The following is a 25,159-nucleotide window of genomic DNA, read 5'->3' on the forward strand; positions in this document are numbered from 1 at the left end:
TCTACCTACAAACTTCTTTTAACAACGAGCGCGACACTATCAATCGCATTAACTTCAACCTTCTGACTTAAGTCAGATGTTACATCTAACTTGGTCCTCTAGACCACGTAACATACTCCTCGTAGTCGAACTCAAATTTAAATATGACCACTAGGGTCGGAACAAGAACCATCGTAGTGAGAAGTGTTATTTCATCGGCTATCCGCAGAAGTCTTTTGGCTACCTTTTCTATAGACCGAGTGACACTGTTGTCTTCGTTGCTAGAAGAGGAGTTTTCCGAGAAAGGGAATTGATAGGCCAAGAAGACAGTGGGAGGCAAATTGAACTTGAAGAGATTCAAGATCAAAGCGATGAAGGAACCTCTGACACTGGCACTCAACTTGAGGAGGAAACTCCTGTTGAACCTGTTGACGAGTCCCTACCTCTTCGACATTCCACTAGGGCTAGTGTTCCACCCCAGTTTTATGGTTTTCATATTACTACTGAAGGGGATACATTTATTAGTGATAGCACACTAGTAAATTTGGATGAACCTAGCAGCTATAAGGAAGCCATGGCAAGCCCGGAGTCTGCAAAATGGAAAGAGGCTATGGACAGCGAGATTCAGTCCATGTACGACAACCAAGTTAGGAATTTGGTTGATAATGTACCGGGTCGTAAGACAGTCAGGTGCAAGTGGATCTTCAAGAAGAAGACGGACATGGATGGGAAAGTGCATACTTATAAAGCGCAATTGGTTGCGAAGGGCTTTACTCAAACTCCCGAAGTTGACTATGATGAGACCTTCTCACCAATTGCGAAGATAAAGTCTATTAGGGTGATGCTTGCCATAGCTGCGTTTCATGATTATGAAATATGGCAGATGGACGTGAAAACCGCTTTCCTTAATGGAAAGTTGGTTGGGGATGTCTACATGAATCAGCCAGAGGGTTTTGTCGATGCGAAGCATCCAAATAGAGTATGCAAGCTTGAGAAATCCATTTATGGATTGAAACAAGCATCTCGCAGATGGAATCTTTGTTTTGACGAGAAGGTTAAAGAGTTTGGCTTTCTGCGAAGCGAAGATGAATCTTGTGTGTATGTCAAAGCCAGTGGGAGTATAATAATCTTCCTCGTATTGTATGTCGACGACATACTACTCATAGGAAACGATGTCCCAACCTTGCAGGAGGTCAAGTCCTGGCTTGGGAAATGTTTCGCTATGAAGGACCTCGGAGAGGCTGCTTGCTTATATACTGGGAATAAGAATAGTTAGAAACAGGGAAAAGAGACTGATAGGACTCAGTCAGGATACATACTTAGAAAAGGTACTAAAGCGTTTTAGTATGGAAAATTCCAAGAAAGGGGAGTTGCCGATCCAAAGCAATACCAAGCTGAGTAAGACTCAGAGCCCGAGTACAGAGACAGAGATAGCTGATATGAGTCGAGTACCTTACGCTTCCGCAGTAGGCTCTATCATGTACGCTATGACTTGTACTCGCCCTGATGTGGCCTTCGCTTTGAGCATGGTCAGCAAATATCAAGGGAATCCTGGTAGAGCTCATTGGGTTGCAGTTAAGAATATTCTTAAGTACCTTCGTAGGACCAAGGAATGGTTTCTAGTCCTCGGTGGGAGTGATGACTTAAGGGTACGAGGGTACAGTGACGCTAGTTTTCAGACAGATCGGGATAACTTCTGATCACATTCGGGCTGGGTCTTTACCCTAAATGGAGGAGCAGTGACTTGGAAAAGTTCCAAGCAAGAGACCGTAGTTGATTCAACGTGCGAATCAGAGTATATTGCGGCGAGCGAAGCGTCAAAGGAGGCTATATGGTTGAAGAACTTCATTGGAGACCTTGGAGTTGTACCATCCATAAAGGAGTCGATGGAAATTTTCTGTGATAATGAAGGAGCAGTTGCCTTGACCAAGGAACCAAGAGATCATGGCAGATCTCGACATATTGACAGAAAATACCATTTCATCAGATATCGGGTAGAAGAGGGACTCCTCGTTGTGAAGAGGGTATCATCAGAAGAGAACCCAGCAGATCCCCTTACGAAGGGACTAAGTAGGGTTAAACACTTGCAGCACGCTAGGAGCATTGGGCTGAAGGATGATATAAGTTTGGATTAGATGGGAAACTTGTAATAGATAGTTTGTACTTGACATTCAATGAATAAATAAAATGTATTATTTATGAGTAAAGCTACTATCTTGTGTTGGTTATTTATCTATTGTTTCCATTTTGCATGTTTTGACTTCCTGAATGATATGATTATTCAAAAAGTCCACAGTCGGTCATATTTTGGAAGTAGATATGAATGAAGACTGTCATGAATTGTTTGTAGACTGTCTGAAAGGTTTTAGACATAGCAAAGGTTTGCTGTAAAGTTCATGAGTGCTTATGAATATGAATTGAGCATTGGATTAAACCCGAGGTTGCTGTATCACTTAGTGGTGTTTTATCTTAAGTGATCGCAAAACGATAGCATCATATAGTCTTAAAACTTAGAGATATGGTTATTGTTTGTTGGTTGGTTGTACATTGATAATGTGTAAACGCATCAGTAACTTGATGTTATAAAACACATTGTTGTGTATGATCCATTAGTAAATAATAGATGCATATGAGTCGAAGTTGATCTGTTCCTTTTATTCTATGAGAATAAAAGTGATATATTGGCCACTTGATGATTTGTTTTGACTTATGTGCCGGGCCCGGTCAGAATGAGGTTGATGTGTTCAACTAAATTCTATGTCGAACAAATCGGAAATCAAGGAACTACTGTTGGACAATAAGTATTGTCAGCATGATATCCAGAACAGAGGATTATACGATCCCTTATCTAAAGGACAAGTTGATCAGAGTTGACAGCGAAGTATAAGAGCTACGATTGCTAATCGGATTCTGAAGTCATATGTGAGATATAGTTACTAGACTTATCCAAGTGGGAGACTGTTGGAATATTGTCTAAGCCCGTAACTATATTTGGTATGTACTTGACCTGGTTATGCATGGTCCTTTTGGGTTGCCTTCTCCAAAGCAATTTGACAAGGTAATTTAAGGAGAAAGAGAGAGTATTATGATTTATTAATATATTATAAGAATAATATATTAAAGGAGAAATCATATTTATTTAATTAGTATTGGTCATGAATTAATTAGGAATTAATTTGGTGGTCAAAAGAGATTAATTAAATAAAGGGGTATAAACTGTCAAATGTATGATAGTTGAGTTTTAGGTTACGGAAACCTAATGGGCTTAAGGGGGAACGAAATTATCATGGGTAACCATCATATTTTCGTCCAAGGGCCTCATTCCAGAAGGTTCCATGGGCTGCTTGGTGGCTAAGCTGTCCATTAGGGTTTAGAGTGAAACCCTAGTAACCTGTAAGTATAAATATGACCCCTAGGGCATGAATTCGGCTACCACTTGATTCTAAGAGTACCCTAGGCCGACTTCTAGCCTCTCTCTCCTTTTCTCATATTGCCTTCTTGCTTGTGGGGTTTGTGAACCATTAGAGGAGTTGCATTTGTGACTCTAGGCTCAAAAGAAGAAGATATACAAGATCTAAGCCAACTATTGAAGAGGTAAACATCTAGATCTGATTCTATATGTTAATTTTGTTGTTTATATGCTAGACTAGGGTTTGTAAGTCTTGGAATCAAAGCATGTTCAATATTGAAACCTAGATCCAAGCATTAGGGTTTGCATGAGCACATAGGAATGTTTCTTATGCTTAAAACCCATCATATGCATCTACTACCTTTCACACCTACTCATACTCGTCCCAAGTATTGTCCCGCAGTCGACCAAGTCACCATACAAGAAAATCAGACAATCATTCAACGCATCAGTTAGCAAAACTAGGGTTTATATTAATTCCTTGAAACGATTACACAAAAGTTCAAGTTCCCCCTATACTATGCCTCTAATAGGCTATATACATGATACTTTTCATATCGCTACTTTATAACTTGATCTTTAGATATAAGATCCTTATTCCTGATTCCTTGCATTGCCATCTGCTTCATCAAGGATCATTTGAAATGCTCTTGCCTTTAGCTTTGGCGGCGCCTCTAGCCTTGCTGCTTGATTTTTCCTTGGGCAGTCTTGCTTGAGGTTCCCCTCTTCGTTACATTCGTAACACACCTTTTTGTTGAAAATACATTCATCGGCGTAATGCCCATGCTTTCCACACTTGAAACATGTCACCTCCACGCCACATTTTCCTAAGTGCTTCTTCTTGCACTTATCGCACCACCTTGCCTCATCCCTTCCTCCTCCTCCAGACTTCGAGAATTTTCTTTTCTCATTAGAACTCGAAGTTCCTTCTAACTTTGTCTTCTCGCCAACTTCAACCTTACTGTCAGTCCTCCCCTTGATCATATTCTCAACAGACTTGGCAGCCCAAATAGTGCCTCTAGAGTAGGTGCCTGACACACTGGCACCGCATACTCCCAAGGGAGTCCCTTTGCGTACCGGTCGACTTTTGTCAGTTCGTCTGGGACGATACGCAAAGCAAACTCCATCTTGTCTGTGAAGGCATTAGTGTATTCATCCACTGACATGCTGCCTTTCTTCAATATCAGAAATTTGTTCTCCAACTCTAGCAGGTTTTGGGCCGAGCAGAACTTGCGCTTGAATTGCACCAAGAACTCTGCCCAGGTCAGTTGCAGTGGCTCATTAGGACTTAGGATCTTCCCCAAGGTGTTCCACCAACGAACAGCCCCACCCCTGAACTGACGTACTGCGAAAGTGGTCTGCAACTTGCCTCTGCAACCACACGTCATGAAGGCTAGCTCCATTTCCGATATCCAATCCATAACTCCGATCGGATCCTCCTTTTCAGTGAAGTTCGATGGTTTGCAAGTCAGAAAATCCTTATACTTGCATCCCATTCCATCATTCCTTCCATTCTGGTTGTTTTGCCTAACTATCGGTGGGTTGGCTTGACCAACAGATCCACTGAAGTTTCCTTCTTCCGAGTGCCCTTCATTTAATTCAGGCTCTTCCACTTGAATTGACAGTTCTTCACGATTCTGTTGAAGCAACCGCCTGGTTTCATCCATCTGACGATCCAACATCGTCTGAATCATCAATTGTACACCAGCCATTGTTATCGGCTCAGGTGCTGCTGCTACGACAGATATTTGCTCAATCACTGGTGGTCGATTCCTGTTTTCATCAGCATTTCCAACTCCACTTCTTGTTCTCACCATTTTTGATCTATACACCGAATAAGGTGAAATTAGATCCTCATTCACGATAGATATTCAAATCATCCTTATCACTCCGAAACGTTTACATGCTAGTTCTAATATCGTAGACGTACGCTTAGAATCCTACACACATAAGGTTTCTAGATCCAGTCGGCAATAGACCATAGATCCGAACAAATAATATCATATATGGCAACATATAACATTTAGCACATAAAGCATTTTAGGCAACTTTCCTAAAATAAACTAGTGCTCGTGTCTAAAACATAACAGACACACATCTCAAAATTCCACTTAGCATTCTAAGTTTAAGTCTAGAAATCCTACAAATTCCTAGTTCGCTTAAACTAATGCTCTGATACCAACTGTGACATCCCCATTTTCACGACCAGAAAAGACCGATTTGTTTATGCTTTGTTTTATAAAATAAGAGTAATCTTTTAAAGAAAACAGTTGCGGAATTTGTTCCCAGAACAAAATATGATAAAAATTATCAAAGCATTTCCTTAAAGAAATGTATTTTCATTATATAACAAAATCACGGGATGTCATGTTCAATACAGAACAAAATAGACCTTACAACAGTTATTCATAACTACTGGCCTATACTCCAAAATCCCTCGTCAAGTCCACCAACTTATACTCTTGTGCCATTACCTGTAATGCAAAGAAAACTGTGTGGGTCAGGCTTGGGAGCCTGGTGAGCATATAGGGTTTTCAACCCACAATAATATAATTATTATATTCAACCATCAAACAATCAACTCAATTACCCATCCCTATTATCTTTCTTAGGATTTTACCCTAGGAATTCAACTACCCATCATTCATTCATTCCTAAGGATTGACCTAAGGAATTAGCACAAACTTCCATTGCTACATAAGGCGCATCTGCCAACATTATCTTTTAAGCGCCTCTGCCAGGATTACGTCATACACTATGAGGCGCGACTGCCAGGTTTATGACATTCTCTTTTAGGCGCATCTGCCGACATTATCTTATAAGCGCATCTGCCAAGATTATCCTATAAGCGCATCTACTATTGTTATGACAATCTCTATTTGGCGCATCTGCCAAGATCACGACATTCACTACTTGGTGCATCTACCGATATTATTCTCAAGCGCATCTGCTAGTTTTATGACATTCTTTAATTGGTGCATCTACCAATATCATTCTTAATCATCTTTCATACCTCATCATTTTATCACATACCAACTATCTCATCTACCCATGTTCTACCCAACATATTTGTAGATATAAAATACATATACAGTTTAACTCATTTAAAAACTATATAAAACATCTATTCCACACTCATCTCAAATAAACAACAATATATAAACACATAGCACGTATTTTATAACAAATACTTCATGTTTATGTGTTAGAAGAAAGTAACTACACACCCACACATATAAACAACAATATACTTAATACACTCGAACCATACTTGTATTATTATCGTGTTTATGAAAGGTAGTATACACTCACTTGATCAGAAGATGATCAGACAGCACTACGGCTTGCAGAAGTAGTATCTCTCCGCAGATCTGGAAGATCTCTACAAAAAATCGAACTTCTCGTGGACAAAGCTTCGGCTCGGGAATCGCACTTCTCGGGATCTTCGGGGCTTCGAAACTTGCTTCGGGACTCGGGAATATTATTGGGGCTTCGGGGTACTTCTGGCACGCAAATCGAGGTAAAAAGGGAGAGAGAAGAAAGAAAGATAGCAAAGGAGTCGGCTGCCTTCGGATCCTATTTATAAAGACTGGAACCTCGGAGTATGCGGGGCGTACGCCTCGGATCGTCATGGCTTACGTATCCGAAATACTCGAGTGCGAATGTCGACATACCTCGGTGTACGCAGGGCGTAGGCTAGTACGCGGGGCGTACTTCGGATGAGTCCGATGACTCGTCTTCGGATAATACCGGGATTTAATAATTAAATTTAATTATTAATTATTTAATAAACTTCAAAAATTCATATCTTCTTCATACGAACTCCGTTTTCGACGTTCTTTATATCCACGCGTAGGTGAGACTACGCTCTACAACTTTCGTTTAGACTTCGTCGACTAATTTTGACTTTATTTTTATTATTTATTTTAACGTCCGTTCTCGCCTAACTTTTCATCGCTTCGATACCAACAATGAGATCTTCGATTCTCGTTTAGATTGTTTCGGCTAAAAACTGCTTGATCTCAAATTGAGTATTTCAGGCTGCATACCGTTAAGTCGAAACTTCAGAAAATCATAACTTCCTCATACGAAGTCAGATTTTGGCGTTCTATATATGTACGGAATCCTTGTAACATATACTACAACTTAGTTAAGATTATTCATTCTAAATAATCTTTCATCAAAAATTCATTTTTGACGCCTATCGTCTATATATAATCTATATTGATATTTCTTGGGTAAATTACACGGATGGTCCCTATGGTTTAGGGTAATCTGCGTGTTTGGTTCCTAACAATATTTTTTAACACGGACCGTCCCTACTTTATATTTTTGTTACACGCTTGGTCCCTATCTGTCTTAAAAGACTATTTTGCCCTTATAAGAATTTTTATTTTTTACATTTATTAAAAAAAATAATAATTAAATTCAGGCCCCACCCTATTTACACATTCACCTAGTGCGTATACCCCTTGTGAAAATCCCAATCCGACATCTCACGAGATCTTCCTCATCTTCTTTTCTTCTCCGCCGGTAACTCTTCACCACCATAATACTCCCGTCATCGGTAAATTGATCCCCACCCAATCTTTTTCCTGCTCTAACATCGACATCCTCATATCACATTCTTCTTTCCCCGGCAACCCTCCGCCTCTGACGATTCATGGCATGTAGAGCCAAAGAAAATAGAGATGATTGCTCCAGTGGAACAACTGTTGTCTCTCTAAAATCAAATCATTAAGGGATTCAAATTACTAGTTTCAAGTGAGTAAACATTTTAACCCATAACCACCGATTAGATCTTTAAAAGATTTAATTTACAGACCTCCAAATTTAAAAAAACAAAGATTTAAAGGACTCAATTTGCTAATCCGAAGACTCATTTTATGCACAGAGATGAGTTACAAGTGATAACTATGTTGGCAATTTTGGGCATCACGAAACATCTCTTTTAAGCATTTCATCAAACACCTCTTGTGCAACTCAAGTGGAATCCATTTTTTCGCACCAATCACAAAGTTATATCCAGATTATAGTAACATATATAATCAATACAACATCACATGTCATGTACAGTTAATACAACCACAACTCACATAAGAGACCTAAGAAAATAGAGAGAACCAATAACGACAGAAATGGAATCACGGAGAGGGGTAGAAGAAAGGATTGGAATTTGTTTTTTTATTCATATGATGTTACCTGGAAATAAGTTTCACAGATGACACCCTCATTTTTGATTATAAATGTAGCTCTGTGGACTCCATTGTTTCCGGTGATGGTTGGATCGACTAGCATCACCGGTACTTCACGAGGTTGGAGGGTTGTAGGTGCGTTAGAAGGATGTGGAGTAGATAGGTGGCAGTGGCTGGTTGTCGTTGAAGTTTTTTGGAAAGAGAAGACGGATGCAGAATCAACGATTGTATCTCCGGCAAGGTGTGAGGTTGGTTGTCGGTGGAGTCGGCGTTAAAGAGAGAAGATGCGGGGATGAAGAATTGAAGATGGGTGCTTTAGGTTTAAGGCTTTTTTTCTTTTTGTAATTTGTTTTAATGTATTTATGTTATTTATATAATAAAACAAATACATTAGAAAACTTAGAAAAATTAGAAAAAAAAATTATTAAGGGCAGTATAGTCATTTTATCTCGGATAAGGACCAAACGCGTAACAAAAATATATTTTAAGGACTATCCGAGTTAAAAAGAGCTGTTAGGGACCAAGCACGCAGATTACCCTAAACCATAGGGACCATCTGTGTAATTTACCCATATTTCTTCTATTTTGCGTTTGAGCAAACTGATAGAAGCCGGGTAAAGTTAAATAACGATAGAAGCTGAGCTTCTTTCTCGATCAAAAAGAACAAAAAGTTCGAATCTCGTCGATTCACTCGATTAAGGTTCTTCATTCTGCAAAATTCGGTTAATTGAGACTTAAGATCACTGGTACGTTTTTGTACGATTAGTAGAACTGTTTGTCTCCAAAATCATTTTCTCTGTTTATCATCTGTACTTCTAATTTGTTTCTCTTTATCATTGTTGTGAAATTCCGATATTGGTGTTTCGGAATTAGTATATCGATTGGCCCTTCGATTTTTGGTGGTGTATATTTGATGTTTTGCTCTAGTTGATTTTGAAAACTAGGGTTTTGAATCGCAGCTCCGAATTTTATAACAATTTGTAATCGAGGGATTAGTGATTTCAAATCAGTTTGTTTTATGTGAAAATCGTCTATAATTTATCGAAAAAACATGGTTTTGGTTTTTCATCTCGGCTTGAGTTTGACTTTTGCCCAAGTGGTTCATTGAAATTGAAGATATTATGGAGTTTACACTCCAAATTTAGAGTGTAACTATTCATTTCTTTATCTATAGTGTGCAAAATAGAGTAGGGTTGAAGCTTTTACTCAATTTTACACTATAAATAAAGTGTAATAGCAAAAATAGAGTGGGGTTGGAGATGCTCTCAAAGAGTGTATTCATAATATGCTTGTGTTCTTCTTCTCTTATTCCTTTTTGTGCAATTGCATCAGCAATTATGTGACATTTCTAAACTTTTTGTGGACTAGGATATGGCTGTTACCTCTCAAGAACACAACAATCTAACAGATGATTACCCTTTGCTCATAGATCACACAGAAAACCACGAAAACCACCATTTTATTGATGTGGAAAGAGGAAGCTCTAATGCTTCATCATCAGGGTCATCTCATGATTCCACTCCACCTCCATCAAATGGATCAAATCCACCTGGCAGGAGGGGCGAAAGGTGGAATCCATTCAACACATTATTATGGATTTCAATTGAGTTATTATTCACATTAGGACAAATTATTGCTGCCATTGTTGTCTTATCAATCTCACAACATGAAAACCCACAAAACCCTTTGTTTGCTTGGGTTATTGGTTATGCTGCCGGCTGTGCTGCATGTCTGCCGCTTCTATACTGGCGGTACCTTCACCGGAATCAAGCTTCCGGGCAGCGGTCAGCTCAACTCGGGCAGCCACATTCAGAAAGGAACACTCCACCAGAACCAAATTCTTACATAACAATCTCATTTGCTCCCTCTTCAGAAGAGCAAACTCGTCAGACTACTACTACTACAACATCTTCAGATGCTTGGAATGGTTTAAACGTTGTGGGTTCAAATGTCAGGTAATTTGACAACTTTACCCTCAACTGCTACATGATTATTACTCCATCTTTTAAAAGTATTTTCCTCCTGTAGGGTTAATATGCTAGTGGACCATTTCAAGATGGCTGTGGATTGCTTCTTTGCTGTATGGTTTGTAGTTGGCAATGTTTGGATCTTTGGAGACCAGTCATCTTCTATCGATGCTCCCAATTTGTACAGGTGCTACTCTTAGTTCTTAAATGACCATTTTACCCTTCTGTCTAAAAATGGTATTATTTCTTCAACTTGATGAGACAACTTACAGTTTTTCTTGGTTGCAGGTTAAGTATAGTTTTCCTTGCCATAAGTTGTATAGGGTATGCAATGCCTTTCATTTTATGTGGAATGATATGTTGCTGCTTTCCTTGTATTGTTTCTATCCTTGGAATCCGTGAGGATATGAATCAAATCAGAGGAGCAAGTCAAGACTCCATTAATGCTCTTCCAACACACAAGTTCAAAATAAAGAGAGCTCAGAAAAACGACTCTAAGGAGTATGATTCAGGAGTTGATGAAGGTGGGATTCTAGCAGGTGGAACAGAAAATGAACGCCTCATCTCTGGAGAAGATGCTGTAAGTTCTTAATATACTAATTTAGATACTATTTTTAATTATCTGGTTAATGGTTTTTAATTTTATAATTTATAATGGTACAGGTTTGTTGTATTTGTCTGGCTAAATATAGAGATGATGATTTGTTGCGGGAGCTTCCATGCACACATTTCTTTCATACGGAATGTGTTGATAAATGGCTGAAAATCAATGCATCATGTCCATTATGCAAGTTTGAGATTTGTACCCAACAACCATAAACTGTTGACAAAAATCATGTTACCATATATTTTTTTTTTATAAAATCAGTTGATGAAGAGGATTGATTGATCCGAATGGCTATATCTGGATTGGTGTACAAGTTTGACAACACGAGGTACATGTTGTCGCCCACATGCTTTTTTTAATGTCTGGGAAATGAAGATGAAGTTGTGTAATTGACAGATTCTGTCTGATGAAATTGCATTTTCCCAAGTGTTGATAAATTGTGAAGAGGGTCAAGTCTTGAAGGTAGGGGTGTTGTGTTTGTTTGTTGAAACTTAAAAGTTAAAAGTGACGGGGGGTTGTAAAGTTTGTATGAATGACTACTGAATTGAATGTAAGTGTAATTATTTATTAATGCTTATTATGTTATGCGTGGCTCTTGTCGGAAGCAAATGCTGAGAAAATGCAAAATGAACATGACGTTTTGTGGCAGTGATATGATCGTTGTTGCATTTTTAATCTTCATAATCTATAATTTTTCCAATAGAAAGAGAAAAACATTGTTGGCAAATGGGTGGAATTTAATTTCGTCAGATTCTTATATTTTATATGATTACACCTTTCTTCTATAGGGATCCAAAGGAATCTAATTCCTTCTTTATTTGTAAAAGATAATAAAAATTTTTATTTTAGAATTTTATCTCTGTCAGGTCAGCTGTAAGAATGTGAGAAATTGAATCCATAAGATAAAAGTGGAGGGACTGTTGTCATGGGATCATTTGGTGCTGGTGGTGGCCCTAAGAGTTGGTTATGAGATAGTATATTTGAAGAAATTGTTTGAGGATTTTGAGTTTCATCTAACTTGTAGACTAGGAAATTCAGCTCTAGTGTGCATTGAATTCTTTACGGGCATTGGGTTTTTGTAATGTAGAGGATTCTTATGTCAAATATATATTGGTTTGCTTTGTACCTAAGATATGTACAAAAATGAGTTTTTAGGGAGGATGGTACTATCGCCGGTTGGACAAACGGGAAACGGCGGTACCACCCGGCGGTGGTACCGGCGGTTAACTATACCTTGTTTGGTTGGGTTCAGTGGGTTAATGGCATGAATCGGTTTCACCAACCCATTACTTTTGTCTATATTCAATTCAAGTGTGAATGATGTAGAGAAATCAAGGCTATACAGAGAAATAAAGGCCGTCCACTTTTAACTTTTGCATTGAATCCGTTGTTTTTTTTTCTTTTCTTGTGTGTACAAATCAAGTTTCCAATTTAATTCATGTCAAGTTAATTCAATGCATGTGACCAATTTTATACAGATAATTGATTCTCCTGACCATTCACTTTTGACCATATTATTTTGAATGAATTTCATTTTGACCATATTCATACGTGTGTTTTTCTTTATTTTTTAATTTTTTTGTTTTATTTAAGTTTATAAAAATGAATACACATTTCATTCATTTGTAGTGTGTTTTCTCTGAAAATTTATATAATTCACTCAATTTCTAGTAATTACATTCAATGGATTTCCGAGACAAAGATAAACAAATCGGTTATAGCCAAAGACGCAAAGTCACACAAGGCGTTTCAAGTCAAGATATTCCATATTTTTCTTCATATTTTCAAAATCCAAACTATGAGAATCTTTCTCTTTATTATTATGTTTTTTATTTTAATTTTAATTTTTATTTTTATTAAGATTCTCTCTATATATACCCTTGTTTCATTATATATATATATATATATATATATATATATATATATATATATATATGTTTGTTTCATTTTCTCTCTATATTTTCTCTTTTCAAAGTGAGTCCAAACGTTCGGAAAATAGTAATGGAAGTTAACGATAATAGTTCATCGTCTGAGGATGAACTTATCAACAATAATTTGTTACCTGTATTGTTTCGTTTTGCACAAATTCTTCTTTAGAATAATGCTAGCCCAAACAACATTCAAAGGAGAAACACAATCCACATAGATCACTTAGAGGTTGAATGAATGTTGATCCGACATTATTTTGCGGATGATTCAACCTATAGTCATGCGCAATTCACCAAAAGGTTCCGTATGAGAAAAAATTTGTTTATGCGACTTGTTGGTGATCTGGAGATGAATTATCCTTATTTTCAAACAACATTTGATGCAACAAATCAAAGAAGTTTCAGTGCACTACAAAAATGCACATCAACAATACATCAATTCGCAAAGAGTTATAACACATACTCGTTAGATGAGTATCTGAATATGTCAGAAAGAACTTCTCGTGAAGCTCTTAAAAACTTTTGCTATGGTGTTGTTCAAATGTATAAGGCAGAATATTTACGTCGTCCAACATCCACTGACATTTACCTATTGTATGAAGCACATGAAGCTAGACATGGATTCCGTGGAATGCTTGGTAGCATTGACTGCACACATTGGAATCGGAGGAATTGTCCAACAAAATTGAGAGACCAATACATGAGGGGTAACCATCAGTATCTATCAATGATACTAGAAGCGGTGACATCATAAGATTTATGGTTTTGATATGCATTCTATGGTGTAGCCGGTTCGAACAATGATTTAAAGGTCCTCTACCAATCACCACTGTTTAATGAGAAATATCATGGAACGGGACCCGATTGTTCATTTTATCTGAATGATGAACACTACAAGCATGGTTACTATCTTGCAGATGAAATATATCCATCATGTATTGTATTTGTGAAGGTATATCCATGTCTTATAACCGGAAAAAAAAATGGTTCAAGGCAGCACAAGAATCAACAAGAAATGACGTAGAACGTGCTTTTCGGGTCCTTAAATGACGTTGGTACATATTAAAAATACATGCACGAGCTATGATGGTGAAGAATACAAAAAATATAATGTATGCTTGTATTATACTACACAATATGATATTGAAAGATGATGGTAATGTGATATCTCATGTGTATCAGCCCGATCACCCCCCCCCCCCCACACACACACACACACACCGACAAAGTCGATGACCAAGAAATAGTACATGAATTATTGATCATATTGAACATGTCTACATTCCAAACTCTGGATACTAACTAGTTAATTTTAATTGTCGTTTTAGGATTTAAATTATGTTGTCTTTTTTAAGTGTATTTTTTTTAATTATTGTGTATTTTTTTAGTTGTAGTGTGGTTTTTTAATTAAATGTTATTTTTAATATTATTTTAGAATCTTTTTTGTTTTAAATTAGCAAAATTTTATTTTTAAATGAAAAAAATATTATGTTTTATTTTATTTTTTATTTTCTAATTTAATTAAATAAAAAAGAATGATATGGAAAATGGGTTGGAAAAGATATGGTTTCCATGTGTTGTGGGTTGGGAGGGTTGAAAAAAATAGAATAGAGAGAAAATAAAAAAACTGATATAACAATGAGTTGAGTGGGTTAGGAGGGAATGGCTCTCCTCCCTTATATTACCCCCAGTGGGGTGATCTTGGTGAACCGCTCATTGTTTTTAAATTAAACGAAAATGAAAACTAAAACAAATTTGGTGACCTAGTCTGAAGTAGGGGTGTTCAAAATCGGATATCCGAAAATTCGGATAGTTGATTTTTGATATCCTAATCCGTATCCGAAATTTCGGATACGGATTCGGATATTAAACCGGATATCCGAATTTCATTAATTTTAAATAAATATCCACATCTGAACATCCGATCCGTAAAATCACCTCAACTCTTAAAATTAATAATAGCAACTATGTTAAATCTTGCGACATAGATGGATATCGATAACAACAAATAAATATATGTAGCATTTACTTAATAATTTTTTATTATAAGCCAATGAACCATGATTATAACAAACAAATATATAACGATTGTAAATGGAAAGGTTTGCAATAAAAGTTTGGAAAAAATGGTCACGAAAAAGTTGAAAATGATGGGGAATATTAGTCCATTAAGCATGTCAATGTTTCTAATTTCTCATTTTAAAATATTAAAAAATAAAGAAAAACTATTTTTTTTCGGATATCGGATATCCGAAATATCCGAAACTTTATAAATTCACTATCCGTATCCGAATCCGAAAAACCTGATATCCAAAAATCCAGATATCCAAAATTTCGGATAATTTCGGATGCGGATATTTTTAAACACCCCTAGTCTAAAGGGGTGATCTAAGTTTACAAACACTTCTTTTTAACATTAACTAACCTACGTGTCCATCGTTTAACATGGGAGTTAAATTAACTTTTTTAATTAAATATATTTTTGTTAATAACAACTTTTTAATTAAAAAAAAAAACAAAATACATGATAAGTTTTTGTATACAATATGATACCAATATTGATATCATTTTTTTTAACATAAAATTGGGTTGAGTTGAATTGCTAATGAAAGTAAAAAAATTGAGTTTAATTGAGTTGTGAATATAAAATAGAGAGAAATTAGTTTTTTAATAGATGATTGAATTGGATTGTGTTGTGAATGAGAATAACCTTATACTATTTCCATTGGTGACCTTTTTTTCTGGTTGGTTACCAAAACTAAATTAAATAAAAATGAGAAATAGAGAAAAATGGTCAACTAAAGGAGAGGAGGCGTCGATCCACCAAACAAAGTCGTGACTATTTGTGTTAATTTTCAATTTTTTTTTCTTTTCTTAAATAAATCTTATAAACATTAAATTAGGCTTTTATCTTTTTAAAGATCAAAATAAAAAATAGACCTAGATTTATAATTTTTTTTCACAACAAATAAAGACCAATATCCATATATTTTCAAGCAGGTACTTCGGTACTTCTCTGTCTTCGCTACATTTTAGGCTTTGGAATAGAATACCCATCTACCGGTATCAGAATCGAACTGGACCCGTACCCTCCTATTTGGTTTAGTTTTCCGTTCCCCAAAAAGATGAAATTATGTTTAGATCATATATTACATCACAACCAGGACCAATTTTGTAATTTACTCTATACAATACAAATGGTTTATAATCATAACTCTCAATATAAATGTTTCTTTCTCTCTTGACAACTATTCAAATTCCTATGCACGTATCACAATGGTTTAACTAAAAACAAACATGTGCTTAAAAACATTCAAAACTTTAACAAAACAACATTCTACACAAAATGCAAATATTACCAAGAAACAAAATTGGTGAAAACCCCTAACAAGCAAAAAACTGAAATTGTAGCTATCTCATTCTCAACAACTCATCTCAAAACCAAAACCATTATAACAAAGTAACTTACCTTACAGGCTGCTGGTTGTAGTGATTCTTCTCTTTCTTCTTGGCTGCTGCAAGCCTTGCACTCCTTGCCGCCGCCTCACTGGCGGCAGCTCTAGCGGCACCGTCCATTTCCTTGCCAGATTTCTTCTTCTTCATGGAAGCCATTTTCTTAATCTTCTCTTTCATGTTCACTCCAGACAACTCTTTTTCTTCTGCAGCTGAGCTTTCAGTCTCCTGATCCTTTTCCTTTTCTTCTTCTTTTGCTTCCTTTGATGCCTTCTCTTTCTTCTTCTTTTTAGCACTTTTGCTCTCACCACCACCTCCCATGGTTTTCTCTTTCTTCTCTGCCACCCCTTCATTTTGATTCTCTACCTTCTCTTTACCACCATCTACCAAGTGAATGTATCAACAAGATTACATGTTTTGATTTAACAGAAATTTCAGAGGCTTACCAATGGAGTTCTCTTTGCCAGGGTTGTTATTCAAACCGAATTCTGCAAGCACTGCTTCGAGCTCCGCTAGCTCCTTCTTCTTCAATTCCTTCTTCGAAAGCTGTCTGTCGGTTTCTTTCGGAGGTAAAATTGGAACAGTATTTTCAATGAATGGCTCTTCTTCTTCATGATCATTTTCTTCTTCATCGGTTTCATCAAGGTCTTCATCTTCATCTTCACTTTCACTTTCACTCTCCTGGAAATTAGGAAAAAGGTTTAAATCAAGATGTACAAAATCGAAGTTGAAAATGGAGTAATAATTAAGCGGACTCTCACCTCAACTGGAGTTTCATTTCCTTTCTGATCGTCTTCACCGGCAACCCAAACGGACGGTGGCGGAGCGGTGGTTGCGTAGTAATCATCATCGTCTTCATCATCCACATCCGCCCATGACTTCATTGTTAAAGGCGCTGGAGCCCAGAAAACCTGTTCCTCTACTCCATTTCCTTCACCATCATGTTTCGTCTTAGAGCTGCCTGCATTTTTTGAAGAACCATCACCTTTATCCGATTTCTTCTTCTTCTTTAGGCTACCAAGAGCAGCAAAAACATTGGTGCTGTTGATTGCTACTGGTCCATCCTTTCTATTTCCACCTCCAACCATTTCTATGCGAATTCCCAATCTCAAATTACACTTCAGATCGATATTTCAACAACCTACAGTTTTGTTTGTATCTTTGTAGAGGTAATCAGAGTTGCTACAATCGAATTCGAAAACCAGCACGACTTCGATTAACCTAAAACTTCGATTGAAATGCTGACAGGATTAAGGCAAAATGATGATGTCCAGTTTGGTGATTTAAGAGCGAAAAACGATCTCTCAAAAAAAAAACAACAGCAACAGATCACAAACCACGATTAGGATTTGATTGAAGTTCGAAACGATTGGAAGCGTTAACGATTAGCCTTTCTTCTTCGTTTAATATACAGGCATTGGGTTCTGCGACACGATTAGGGTTCGTAAGAAGACGATGATGAAAGAAAGCAGGATATGAGTTTGGATTAGGGTTGGGATGAGCATCAGCTGCTGCTGCTGTGAGCTGCTTTTTGTATGTATGCACAGCACAGCGTTTTCTTCACTACAAGAGTAGTTTTTTTTTGCCTTCTGGATATTCACAGGGAATGTAGTGGGTAAATCTCAGCCGTCTATTAGGAGAACGATGTAGATTGAGCTACGTGTGCTCAACATTTTGAAGTTGATTTTGACCTTTAACTATCGTCAAATCTGTATTTTCTCCCCCTCCCAAAATAATTTTTGATGTAACAGTTTTCCAGTAGTAATATGAGACAGAGTATGTTACCTTTTATTGCATAGTCAATCAGGCCAAGCATGACATATAGGCCAAAAGCATGAGCCGGTCAAAGCCTGGTCAACTGAAGCCCAAGAAGGTCCAATTGGGCCCAATTGCACCCTTATAAAAATTAGCCTATTAAGGGTTGTAGGAATTGCCTAGATTGCCCGTAAGAGTGTTGATAGGGTGGGTTTTTTATGTTAAACAAATTCCCTGACTAATATTAAATTCGGGTAATTTGAGTAGTGGGCCGGATTTAGGTAATTCAGGTATTACCTGAAAATATATAATTTTTTAATGACATCTGAAAATAAATTTAATGAAATAAATATGTCGTGTTTGAACATTGGGATTTTTTAGTCAATATATTTGAGATATCAAGTAATCTTTTAACAATTTAATCTAATCTAATAAGATGTTAAAAAACAAATACTTAAAAATCTTAGTTTAAAAGTTGAATCTCTTGATAGAATCAAAAACTTAAAGATCTTAGTTTAAAAATTGAATCTCTTGATAGAATCAAAAAGAGTTTAATATATAGACTAGATTTACTGCTCATTGTTTTAGATGAAAGATTTGTAAATTAAAATACTATGATAAGCAAAAAAGAAAAGGAAAAGAAAAGTATACAAGAATGCATTTTGATGAAATAATAACAACCAAAGTCAACCATCTAAATTACTTGATAACAATGTATGTGCATGTATTTTACATTTACCAAAAAAACCTCACGTCTTAAATCTAGAAAACATAAAAAAATCATTACATATTATGAAAATAATAACATGTCAAGTTCCAAAAGACATTCATAAATATACTCGTTCTTCTTGCACCTTCAGTACTTCATCTTGCTCAATTCTATATAAACAAAAAAAGTCAAAAATTGTTAGCATTAAAAGGAAAAGATATTAAATTTACAATCATTAAAATAAGAAATGAAACAATTACCTTTGTGAATTTGTTGATTTTCTTCCCAATCATTTTCATAATCGATTGTCTCACTTATGCTACCCCGAATTCAATCTTGTGTACAAATTAAACTTTCAACAATCTTAGGAGTCAAAGAACTACTAAACGAATCCAAAACCCACCCATTAGTGCTAAAAACGGATTTTGAAGCCACCGTTGAGACGGGAATGGCGAACACATCTCTTGTCATCAATGATAGAATCGGGAATCTTTGACTATTCACTTTCCACCGATCTAGAATATTAAACATTTCTGAGTCGTCTTCAACACTTTCTTGCAAATACTTTTATAACTCCCCAATTGATTCAACTATGTTCATCTTCATCTTTTCTCTTAGTTTATTTCTCAATGGGGGGTTAGGTGCCATTAATTCTGGGTTTTTGTGTTTCCCAAATATCGATGATGAAATGGTAGACTCGACATTACTTGAAGTAGAACTTGGATAATGAATTCTAATATAATAATTATATAATTCATACATAGAATCCATGATATATTTCTTTTTGGCCTCCACCCCTTTTTCTCCATAACGATCCTTGAAGTAGTATAACCAAATACTTTACTTTGTTTCTCGGATCAAGAATCAAAGCAAAGTAGAGCAATAAATTCTTATTTTCTATGTCGACAAAATACTTATCAAACTTTATTTTCATGGCCAATGCAATATCACAAAGACTAGAATCGGAAATAGCATTATCCAAGAGCTTACGAATGGAATATATATCTTCAATGCACGTGTTTGATGTCATATAAAGTGTCTCAGAAATCCTCAAAGTAACATCATGAAAAGGTTTTAAAAAATGGCATACATTCCTAACCTTTTCCCAATCGCTTGATGAAAGTATCGACAAACCCGCCTTTTTAATTTTATTTCTTGAAGGTATTTCAATTTTACCAAAGACCAACACTTTCTTTTACAGAACACTAATGTTTAGCTATATATCTAGTCTACTAGCTACTAAGCATGTATCTTCTTATTCAGAAACTTCTAAAATTATAACAGTTCATACTTTAAGTCGATAGTATGTCCTTCCCAACACAAATGCAACAAGAGTTGTCAAAAAGAAAACAAAAGCAATCTCAATTCTGAAATCATAACAGTTTCTATATATTAGAAGTTTTTCATTTCGAGAACGAAAGCAATCTCAATTCTCATAACCTACTATATAACTGGAAGTTGTCGTATGTATATTACAACATGGAAAGTGTTTCTTTAAATCTTTAATGTGTGGTTATTTCTAATGTTCTATGTCAAAAAGAGTATCAATTGGATGTTATCTGAAACATCCCAAAATCACGACTAAAAATTTCTTTTAAAACATTACTAAAACTGGATTTATAAAACGTATCATAAGTCAAACATAACTTTCGAGTATTAAATTCAAAAACATAATATCATTATCAGAGTCAAACATTCCCAGGCTAACTGACTATGGTGTGTGCTCTGCAATCTTCCCGAGCTCCTCTTTTGAAAACCGAGTACCTGAAACCAAAACTGAAAACCGTAAGCACGAAGCTTAGTGAGCTCCCCCAAAATACCACATACCATACAATAGCATATAACACATATTGGGCCTTGCCCACTGCATCGGGCCGAAGCCCGGAAACTGCATCGGACCGAAATCCGGAACTGACTGGGACCTTGTCCCCTGCATCGGACCGAAGTCCGGAACTAACTGCATCGGACCGAAGTCCGGAACTAACTGGGACCTTGTCCCCTGCATCGGACTGGAGTCCGGAACTAACTGACTGAACATATCATAGCATATCAACTAGCATGAACACATATTCTGCATACTACATCGAGCCGTAGCCCGGAACACATAACACGTAACACATAAAACATAGCACATAAATCCTGTCTGAGCCACGAAGGCATCAAACATACTAGCTGCTACATCGGACCGAAGTCCGGAAACTACTGCTAACTGGACGGGCCGGCATTGCGGCCTTAGACCCGTCCCTACTTGAAGGAAACTCACCTGAACTGTTGAGCCCTGCTGATAAACCTCTGGCTGCTACTCGACAATCCCCTGAACCGCTGCCCCTCTAGCTCTCCGAGCTATCAATATACATATAACACTTAGTCTGACAGTCAACTAAGTCAACTCTAGTCAAAGTCAACCTTCCAGGTCAACCCTACTCGCCGAGTCTTCCTAAAGACTCGCCGAGTTCATAAGCTCAGGGTCTTTCTTATTCGCGACCCGACTCGCCGAGTCAGTCCATGACTCGCCGAGTCCAACTAGTTCCAAGTTCTGTCCTGCCCAACTCGCTGAGTCACCACCCGACTCACTGATTCGAGTCTCAACTCAAAAGGGTTTAGGGTTTCGCGATCTGACTCGCCGAGTCCAAGAACAGACTCGCCGAGTCCAAGACAATCTTCAACCAACTCGACGAGCTGTTCATCTTACTCGTCAAGTTCCTCCTCATCTTCAAGCTACTCGCCGAGTCCACTCGAAGGACTCGCCGAGTCTATCCAGTCTTCAATCCATGCAGTGGCTTTTCGAGCCAAACAGAACTTCCAACTCATAGATCCATACTTCTAGGGCCTATTCCCCACGTAAAGTGGCAAACTTTACGTGTAGATTGAGAGATCTATGCTCAAAACACACTAAACTAGGGTTTATGGCAAACATGCTTCCTCAACATACCAAGGGCTGATACTTTAGGGGATTCAAGACCAAAACCAACATGGATCTGAGGTAGCAACCTCAGATCTGAACCTCCAACTCGAATTGGTTACAAATCATACCAATAATGACCAAAACTCACACATAAGAATAGATCTAGATGCAAAAAGGGAGTCCAATCAACAGCTTATTACCTCCAATTGATCTTAAATGTCTTCTCAATCTCGGATCTACAGCCCCTTCTTGCTCTTCCAAGGCTTTTCTTCCTTCTCCAAGCTTATAGCTCTCTCTTTGATGCAAGATCTAGCTCAAAAACGGATATGGCGGCTAGGGTTGATGTTCTGGGGGTAAAGAGGCACTAAAGGAACCCTAGGAAAAAGAATGAGACGCTTAAATAGGCTCCAAGTCCCGGATTTAGGGTTTTCCTCATTCAAACCCAACTCATCGAGTCTCCTTGGCCGACTCGCCGAGTCGGTCGCTAACACCTCACCCGGTTCCCGCTCGGACTCGCCGAGTCCCTCCTTGGACTCGCCGAGTCTCCCCCTAAACTTGAGGTTTTCTTTCTTTTCTTGGCTTTCCAAACTTTGGGGTGTTACAACTCTCCCCCACTTAAACTAAACTTCGTCCTCGAAGTTTGCTATGATCAACTGCCTGCGAACTGCCTCCAATTCTCTGTCTGGAAAAACTAACATCCTTTTGTCCGACACTCCAGCCACTCACCATGCCGATCATTACCGTTGGAACATACTGAATCCTTCTCTTTTCCATAATTTCCTCAACGTTACTTCCTCCGACTGAAAATCCTGCTGCCTCCCATTCGCCTACCGGATGCACTGAGACTACTCTGGTCTAACCAATCTCCCTATATCTGAGTTACCGGACTCCCACCGGTCACTACACTCCATCGCAAACTCCTAGTCTCTTCCAGCGACTCCTAAAGATACTTCGACTATCCATAACTGTTATATCTATTCTGCCGCTCATACTGAAACGATGCTGCTGGAAACAGCTTGCTTATATCCCATCTGATTACTCAACTCCTACTAACTCGAGCCTTCCATCCTGAAAGAAAGGCTACCTGCCTAGCTATCCTTACAGATCACTTACACTTGGCAGAAGGTTCAACTGATCCTGCTGAGAGAGACTTGCCATTTCCAAATCAACCAACTATACCATTAGCACTTGCATTCCAACACAAAACTAATACTGACCCAAAACCCTGAAACCTTCCAAACACTGAACTACCTGCAATAATGAACATGCCTGAAACACTAAACTGCCTGAAACGCTGAACCGACTGAAACGCTGAACGGCCTGAAACACTGAACTGACTGAAACACTGAGCTGCCTGAAACACTGAACTGGCTGGAACACTGAGCTGCCTGAAACATTGAACTGGCTAAAACACTGAGCTGCCTGAAACACTGAACTCCAACCCAACTGTGGAGTCAAGGGACTCCTCACTTAGTCGCTTCCACGACTCCTGAACGAAATCTTCCTCTAGGACTAGTTTCCACTAGTTATCCTGTCACTGTGGCTCTAGCAACCTTCCGATCCAACCGATCGGGTTCATACGTCACATCCTGACATCATCAATTCCACGACTAACAACATGATGGCTCCCAGACTGACGGTAGCCCACAACATACCCGAACCCCAACGGTCCACTGCGACTCTGATCTCATAACTGATGTGACGATCTATAGCCCAAATTGCTGACTTAGCCATAACTGATCCCTTTGGGAAATCCGAAAGCTAACCCGTGGATTCCCATATCCTCACTGCTGCACCCGAACTGGTGGGTACAACTGCTTTCCCGCGTCTAACACGCGCTCATGCTACCTACCAATCTGATAAAAGGCTGCGACTACGCTCGCGGACTTACAACTCTCTAATACTATCTGGCTGCTAGTGGATGCTACGGCTACCCCCGCAGACTTACAACACCACTATTACTACCATCTGACTGCTAGTGAATGCTACGGCTACCCCCGCAGACTTACAACACTACTACTGCTATCTGACTGCTTGTGAATGCTACGGCTACCCCCCGCAGACTTACAACACTACTACTGCTATCTGACTGCTAGTGAATGCTACGGCTACCCCCGCAGACTTACAACACTACTACTGCTATCTGACTGCTTGTGAATGCTACGGCTACCCCCCGCAGACTTACAACACTACCACTATCTCGAGAACATCCTGACTATCCCTAGTCCCGCTAGTGATTCCTCATCCCGATTTCAAAAAAAAAAAACAGTCCTTAGACTTTGAATTCTGCATCATCCTCGACATCTTATATCCTTGATATACTTAGCGCTTCGTCGAGGAATCCTTCGGCTTGGTTCCCAAACCAACCGTCTACTAATCCGGATACAAGAAGCTATTGTTGGGAAGTTTCCAACCTCCCAAGTCCTGAATCTACGCAACCTGCATGCTGCCTCAGACACTGGCTACTAATACGAAAACATCTCTTGTTACCCGTTCTCAGGATCTTCATTCCGACTCTCATGCGTCCGACAAGTGGTCCTCCAATCTTGGATTCCCAACCAGCTTCTAACCATCTCGATTACATGAACTAACTGCTGGGAAAAGTTCTCGAACTCCTAATTCTGAACTTCTCAATCCATCCATCACTGTGCTACTACCATTTCTTCTTAGAGGTCGCGCACTCATTCTGAGTCTACGAGACTCTTATCCATATATACCCGGAGGGTTCTCCCCCACTTCGATCCTGCTTACCCCTTGCTGCTTCACACTCAAAAGAGATCCCGATCTTTGCTGCCATTCCATAATCATTCTGCTAAGGAACCCAAGCCTGCCATAGCTAGGGATCTAACCAATCCATCCCAACACTAACCACTCCGAACTAGCGAAACGAACTAAATCTCTCCCAACCTTGCTACAGTTACTGCATCCTCCGAAACCTTCTTCATAAGAGCACATCCCCTAACTACCAACCAATTATCCGAGGTATGCAAATGGCATATAACATAATCACAAACAAGCCACACTAACACCACACATAAGCTTATTGACATCAATGCAGCAACATAGCAATAATGTTGTGAATAATAAAATAGAGGGAAAAGAATCATACCTGCAACCTGCTCTGAAGGATCCTCAAATCCCTCTGATTTTCGAACTCTACTATGACAATGAGGCTGTCCCAACCGCTGAACGGGGCAGTTCACCCTAACATGGCCAGGCTGATGACAACGATGGCATAACTCTACTTCTACT

At 38.2% G+C, this 25,159-nt stretch overlaps 3 protein-coding genes across 3 annotated transcripts; 2 read left to right on the forward strand and 1 right to left on the reverse strand.

Annotated features, from left to right (window-relative positions):
* The first annotated feature begins 9,185 nt into the window (after window positions 1-9,185).
* Window positions 9,186-11,742, forward strand: LOC111899239 (E3 ubiquitin-protein ligase At1g12760). The gene is made up of 5 exons (XM_023895110.2): window positions 9,186-9,329; window positions 9,952-10,538; window positions 10,612-10,737; window positions 10,839-11,130; window positions 11,214-11,742. Exons 2-5 carry the CDS (start codon window positions 9,955-9,957, stop codon window positions 11,367-11,369), a joined length of 1,158 nt encoding a protein of 385 aa, XP_023750878.1. The 5' UTR covers window positions 9,186-9,329; window positions 9,952-9,954; the 3' UTR covers window positions 11,370-11,742.
* Window positions 11,743-13,392: 1,650 nt separating this feature from the next.
* On the forward strand, window positions 13,393-14,479 carry LOC111899241 (uncharacterized). Its single transcript, XM_023895112.1, has 3 exons — window positions 13,393-13,792; window positions 13,874-14,037; window positions 14,474-14,479. Exons 1-3 carry the CDS (start codon window positions 13,393-13,395, stop codon window positions 14,477-14,479), a joined length of 570 nt encoding a protein of 189 aa, XP_023750880.1.
* A 1,906-nt stretch (window positions 14,480-16,385) lies between these two features.
* On the reverse strand, window positions 16,386-18,255 carry LOC111899238 (uncharacterized). The gene is made up of 3 exons (XM_023895109.3): window positions 17,300-18,255; window positions 16,985-17,219; window positions 16,386-16,921 (listed from the first exon to the last, which is right to left on the reverse strand). The coding sequence occupies exons 1-3, from the start codon at window positions 17,624-17,626 to the stop codon at window positions 16,551-16,553; spliced, it is 933 nt and encodes a 310-aa protein (XP_023750877.1). The 5' UTR covers window positions 17,627-18,255; the 3' UTR covers window positions 16,386-16,550.
* Between the last annotated feature and the right edge of the window lie 6,904 nt (window positions 18,256-25,159).

The sequence above is a fragment of the Lactuca sativa genome, chromosome 8, assembly GCF_002870075.4.
Source record: "Lactuca sativa cultivar Salinas chromosome 8, Lsat_Salinas_v11, whole genome shotgun sequence".
NCBI classification, from domain to species: Eukaryota; Viridiplantae; Streptophyta; class Magnoliopsida; order Asterales; family Asteraceae; genus Lactuca; species Lactuca sativa.